The 6,868-nt window shown below is 42.0% G+C and overlaps 1 protein-coding gene across 1 annotated transcript; it reads right to left on the reverse strand.

The window, feature by feature from the left end:
* Positions 1–802: 802 nt before the first annotated feature.
* On the reverse strand, positions 803–4,720 carry LOC124670727 (26S proteasome regulatory subunit 4 homolog). Its single transcript, XM_047207202.1, has 5 exons — positions 4,181–4,720; positions 2,241–2,486; positions 1,695–2,081; positions 1,465–1,605; positions 803–1,091 (listed from the first exon to the last, which is right to left on the reverse strand). Exons 1-5 carry the CDS (start codon positions 4,670–4,672, stop codon positions 1,008–1,010), a joined length of 1,350 nt encoding a protein of 449 aa, XP_047063158.1. The 5' UTR covers positions 4,673–4,720; the 3' UTR covers positions 803–1,007.
* Between the last annotated feature and the right edge of the window lie 2,148 nt (positions 4,721–6,868).

Genomic DNA, 6,868 nt, shown 5'->3' on the forward strand with positions numbered 1-6,868 from the left:
CGGTTACTCTCAAAAAAATCTGCCATCACCCATCAGACTGAGCATTAAAATGGAACGTTTGGCCCTTGACAAAACCGTATCGTTCCTTGTAGAGATCGGCCCTCTTGTCAAAACCTCCTGAAGCACTAGGTTTGGGTCTAAACTCCTTTCTGCTTATTAGCATTCTCCATGCTGATCACCATCTTTACTTTAAAGAATCTAATGCTTGAATCACCATCTGTTGAGCGTACAACACCTGGGCCTAAATCAGGAGCACCAGCGGGCTATGAAAAACTCTTCTAGACTGAAAAGAATCAGGTAAGTAGACAGCACAGCAGCTGGACATCACAGGCTGAAATGGCACAAACATTTGTTTCTAATGTGGATGTCAATACCAATAACACCCTTGAGGATGGATCCTCCAGAGATACAATATCTTGACAAGGCAGCATTCAGCATGTCATGGTTCTGTCGAATTGGCATGTGCTCCCTCTGTTCCATAACATAAGATGCTTGTAACGGAGGCAACATATTTCTTAGCTGTCTGCTGCAGAAATGAAACAGTCTTTGCATTCTTTAGTCTGGAAAAGGTATCTCTTCTTTTTAGATTTTATTTTCATGTTAATTCTTTCTGCAACTGTGAGAAGATCTCTGCATGAACATTTTTTTTTTTTCAGGCTCATGGGACAAACACAACATCGACAGCAATGATATATTGACAGTGACCATGCGAGATTCCAGCAATGCCATGCAACATGCACCGGATGATTCCAGAATCGATTTGAAAGAACCACCACAATACCACGGTTTTCATGACTGATCATTGAGATTTAAGGTCGTGATTCAGTACTTCAGGAGAAAGGCATCAATACAAGGTAATACAACATACTATTCAATTATCCAACCATTCAAGAGAAGAGAAGTTACACAAACAAATTTGAGCCTACTCTCCGAACCAGGGAAACATATCCCACGACACCAAATATATGTGTATCAGCACTACGATTGATTGACCGGTGCATAATTTATCACATGTAAAGCCCCTCGGGCACACCTTCCTTCTTCTTGAACATGACCTTCTCCTTTGCCTTCTTGAAGTCAGCGTGTGTCACCTAGGGAATCAGGAAACAGCGCATCAAGAACATGAAGTGAAATACATGATACGTAGCATTTTACAACATTTATTATGAGGCCACACCAAAACTTAACATCCCTAAACACTAGTCTTGTATATATAGAAAGGGATAGTGATCTGTGACTTTCAAAACTAATTCCTAGCTAATAAAAGTTAACTCTTGAAGTGCTAACGAAGTTCCTCCAAGAGTATAGATAATAGCCTATCGCTAGTTTAGCGGTGCATAAGACAAGGTTATGCAGCAAAAACAGTATGGTTCGGTATCTGTAGTATGCCAGTTAGTGAAATGAGGTGTCTACTTCAGTGACTTCCCCATTTGAATTATAGACTATATAAAGGTCCAGCCTTACCTTCATTCTACGCTCTCTCAAAGCAAGCAATCCGGATTCAGTACATATTGCTTTAATATCAGCACCCGAAAATTCGTCCTTAGTCATGACGAACTCCTCCAGGTTCACATCATCTGACAATGTCATCTTAGCTGTGTGTATCTGCACAATTTACAACATTTATGAGAACAAAAGGAACTTTGCATCCTATAATGTTATGTTTAACATGTACTGATGGAAAAGTGCAATACCTGGAAGATGCGACGCCTAGTTTTAATGTCTGGAAGAGGAAATTCGATCTTTCGGTCAATTCGGCCAGGGCGAAGCAAGGCTGGATCAAGACTTTCAATGCGATTTGTTGCTAGAATAACTTTCACATCTCCACGTGAGTCAAAACCATCTAGCTGGTTCAACAGCTCCAACATGGTTCTCTGAATTTCACGCTCCCCTCCCGAATGAGCATCGTACCTCTTTGTTCCAACTGCATCAATTTCATCAATGAAGACTATTGATGGAGAAAGCTCATCTGCCACTCTGAATAGTTCCCGGACTAGCTTTGGACCATCACCAAGGTACTTCTGAATAAGTTCACTTCCAACAACACGCAAGAAAGTTGCAGATGTCGAGTTAGCAACAGCCTGCAATAACAATTTCAAGTAATCACAGGTCATACATTAGCACCAATATGGCCAAATATTACAGCATGCAATGAATAAAGGACGACTGAAGCCTGCAATACGCCAATAAGAGAAGAAGAAGAATGTATCAACGACCAATATGGAGGCCAGGACACTAACCTTGGCAAGTAAAGTCTTCCCTGTTCCAGGTTCTCCGTATAATATGACCCCCTTGGGTGGCCTGATTCCAATATCTTCATAGAGCTCTGGATGAGTCAGCGGAAGCTCAACGGCCTCTTTTATTTCCTGAATCTGAGCATCTAGCCCACCAATATCCGCATATGATTCTAGGGGAGCTTTCTCAACTTTCATCACAGATACCATAGGATCAACTTCGTCTTGCAAAATCCCAACCACGGAGAGGACCTGGAAAATTAATTCTTGTGAGCAGTCTAACTTAAGCATCATCTTACTAATTGTGTGACTCTGTAATTGATAAGCAAGCATGGTCATCAAGCACAAGAAAATGGTACTCCCTCTGTCACAAGCATGGTCTAACAAAGTGATTATACACCTGCACAAGCATTGATACCCCCCTCACACTTGATGATCACAAGAATACGAGGTTGGAAGAACATGCTTTCGAATATCTCATGTAGTACATAGTAACTTGGTCTTCATAGTACACAATTATCCTAGATTTCAGAAGTGAGCCTATGAATAAGCTTTGAAGAGTCCTGTCACAAGAATAGCAGAAAACAGCAGCGATGCCGTACATAAAGGCTCTAGCAGCCTTTAAACCCAACTAAGTATGTTTCAGTTAACTTGCACGCATATTTGACCAAATTCAGATTACCAAATACCCCCGACTCCAATTCCTCTGCCGATTCAGACTACGCAGATGCCCAATTCACTGAGCAACCTTAAAGGCTTCAATCGACTTGCTATGGTTGATGACTTCGCTCTCGTCGAGGATGGAGCATCCGGGCTCCAGCTGGTCCTTGTCGAGGAAGGAGAGCATGCTGACGTAGTACTCGGGACCGACGGATGAGGAGACGATGGCGAGCCCCATGGTCGCCGGCGAGGGTTTGCGGGATTTCGGTGCGGATCTGTTTGGGTGCGAGCGAGCGAGACTGGTTGGAGTTTTCCCCTCCCCCTTGCCCTCTTTTTCTCTGGATTCAATCAACTTACTCTGCAAGCAAGGAGGGTATATTGGACACTCTGTGGCGAGATGGGCCGATCTAACACGAATATGTGGCTATGAATAAGCTTTGAAGAGTCCTAAGTCACATGAATAGCAGAAAACAGCAGTTACATTCTACATCAAGGCTCTAGTAGCCTTTAAAACAAAACCAAGTATGTTTCAGTTAACTTGCACGCATATTTGACCAAATTCAGATTATAGAAGCAAAGTTCACCAAATACTCTTGATTCCAATTTCCCTGCCGATTCAGACTACACGGATCCCCAATTCACTGAGCAACCTAAAAGGCTTCAATCGACTTGCTATGGTTGATGAATTCCCCTAAGATCCAAACCCTAAGATCCAACCAGATACATGGATCTCGAAAGCAAACTCGGGACGTAAGACGGATCCGTACCTTGTTGAGAAAGTGATTATACACCTGCACGTCCATTGACACCCCCTCACACTTGATGATAACAACAATACAAGTTTGGAAGCACGTGCTTTGGTATATCTAATGCTATAGTAATTGGTCTTCATAGTACACAATTATCCTAGATTTCAGAAGTGAACCTATGAGTAAGCTTTGAAGAGTTCTATGTCACATGAATAGCAGAAAACAGCACTGATATTCTACATAAAGGCTCTAGTAGCCTTTAAACCTCAGTAAGTATGTTTCAGTTAACTTGCACGCATATTTGACCAAATTCAGATTATAGAAGGAAAGTTCACCAAGTACCCCTGGCTCTAATTCATCTGCCGATTCAGACTACACAGATCACCAATTCACTGAGCAACCTAAAAGATACTACTAGACTGAACGTGCTTCAATCAACTTGCTATGGTTGATGAATTTCCCTAAGATCCAAACCCTACTACCCTCACCAGATACATAGATCGAGAAAGCAAACTGAGAACGGAGACGGATCCGTACCTTATTGTGCATGAGGATGGAGCATCCGGGCTCCAGCTGGTCCTTGTCGACGAAGGAGAGTATGCTGACGTAGTACTCGGGTCCGACGGAGGAGGAGACGATGGCGTGGCTCTCGTCGATGATCTCCTCGAGGGATCCGACGCTCATGGGGGTGCCCCGGAGGTCGTCGACCTTGGATCGGTCCTCCTCGGTCTTCTCCTCGGTGGGGCGGAGCCGCTCCTGCGCGGCGACGAACTCCTCCTCCATGAGGAGGTAGTCCTTGACCCGCTCGAGCTTGAGGAGGCGGAGGCGGCACTTGGAGAGCGGCGCGACGTGCGGCAGGCGCGCCGCCGCCTCGGGCCCCTTCTGCCGGCGCTGCTTGCGGCCGACGCGGGACGGCGCGGCCGGCGGCTCGAACTTCTTGTCCTTCTTGTCGCCGTCGCCGCCCGGCTTGCCGCGGTCGCCCGGCGCGCCGCCCTGCTTGCCCATGCCGCCCGGCGTGCCCTGCCCCATGGTCGCCGGCGAGGGTTTGGGCGATTTCGGTGCGGATCTGTTTGGATGCGGGCGAGCGAGCGAGACTGGGTTGGAGTTTTCCCCTCGCCTTCGGCTTTTTCTCTGGATTCAATCAACTTACTCTGCAAGCAAGGAGGGTATATTGGGCACTCTTATTTAAATGGGCCGATCTAACACGAATATGTGGTGAAAGTGAAACCACGATACAAACCAAAATACAAAAGCGGATGTACTTTAAATTTGAATTCTGTTTATTTCGACTCCCGTCTTGGCTTCCCTAACTTCGTTCTCGAAAAATCGAAAGGTCATATATTAAGTAAATCAAACCCGTAGGAAATACTCTATCCGTTCTAAATTATAGAAGATGTTTATGTTTCAATCTGAACAATCACACTAAAACGTGTCTACTTACATATGATTCAGAAAAAAGTTAAATCATCTTATAATTTGGAATGGAATGCAAAGTCTCATGTCTTCGTTTCTATTTTGGTTGCGAGCAATAATGTTATGCACTATGGCATTGGCGGAGCCCTATCCTCAAATGATGAGTACATAGTTTTTCGACAATACAAAAGCTATAAAAGTGAAAAAAGTTATTCAAAATTTATAAAATACATGTATTTAGCTACACAATAACCTGGTAACACAAGGTTGTTAACCTGGCTCTGCAACTGCACTATGGTTAATGGATCGCCATTTGCACGTAAAAAATTCCAAGGTTTTGGGATGTCCATGTCTTTTTTCCTCCCGCATCCACCAACATTGACTAGTCCTTAAAAATATCGGTACCAAAAATATTTTATACCTTAGTGAGATATGCAAAATTTATAAATCTTAACATTTATTTTCAGTTAATTCTTCTAAAACCCATTTAACTCGGAGAAATTTAACCAAAAATTAAAAAATCCAATTTAGTTCAAATTAGTTTGGATTCCCGAGCTAAAAAAAATTGCCACCAAATGACCAAAAGATATCAATCTATATCCTCATAATGCTTCGGGGTGTAGAGCAACATTAAACTCCAAAATCCATGTACCTTTGTGTACTTTCAGTTTTATTATATAAGTCTTGCTAAAGCAATTTAGCCGAAGTTAGATAATCTGCAATCTATGCTAACTTGGGCTACAAATTACCACACTTTTCCATTCCGTGCATGTCATCTACAATAATGCTCCAGTGTGTGTCTAACTGTAGAATCTTTTATAGATATATGGACGTTAAGAAATCATGGGAGTTCACACTTGTGGGGAATCTCACTAGACATTTTTTATTTTTTTGTTTGCAATGTATAGTCTCGTGGTCTCTTGCTAGGTGATTTTTTGTAGTTCAGGATGGTCTTCTTATCATTGATCAACTCATGTTCGCACTATTATGGAAGCCAATAAATTTTCCTTCCTTTTTTTTGAGCTCTGCAGACTCATGCTGATCATACGAGCTGCCAAGGCCTTTATGAATGAAATTCTGAAGATCTTGTTTTCTTTTAAATGCACAGAGGTGCCAAGGCGTTTCTGAATGAAACTCTGAATATATGCGGCCTAATAGCGGTACAGTTCAGTCTAAGTTACCTATCCACTAGTACATTCTTATAAAACATTTTTCGATGACAAAATATAGCTGTTTGGTGTAGATCGCAGAGAACCTAAGTAATCCAATGATATTTTGAAGTTGTTTCTTGTAAAGGGACATTTTTACTGCTTTAGATTATCACAAAGTTAAGATTCATATTCCTACTATAAAGCATGGTTTAACTTTTGGTTCTCATGTTTTATTTGGTCATGTTTGCCCTACTATGTGCTGCAATTGTAGTCATGCTTGTAATGGAAGCATTGTCTTAAAATACAAAAGAACAAAATATTCCAAGGGAGTTCCATTTTTAGTTAACATTACATTTTGAATTATATACAATGTATGCCGTTTAATAGATTTTATGTGCATTGTGCATACGTCAGATAACTCTGAGCTGTGAAGCACATTTTGTGTTGGTATTTGCATGGCCAGTTCATGATCTAATGCTAGTTTATATTTTCACCTATTTTTCCGCTGCCATTTTGGAACAGAAGATAAACATTTTGTGTTGTTCTAAATTAGCTTCATCACTAGTTTATTCTCTATTTTCTAGGATTGCCTACAATAGTATGAACGACACAAGAAGCATCTGAGTTTTCGTGGAAGCACATCAAATATAGTGAAAAAAAA

Source organism: Lolium rigidum, chromosome 7, assembly GCF_022539505.1.
Source record: "Lolium rigidum isolate FL_2022 chromosome 7, APGP_CSIRO_Lrig_0.1, whole genome shotgun sequence".
NCBI lineage: Eukaryota > Viridiplantae > Streptophyta > Magnoliopsida > Poales > Poaceae > Lolium > Lolium rigidum.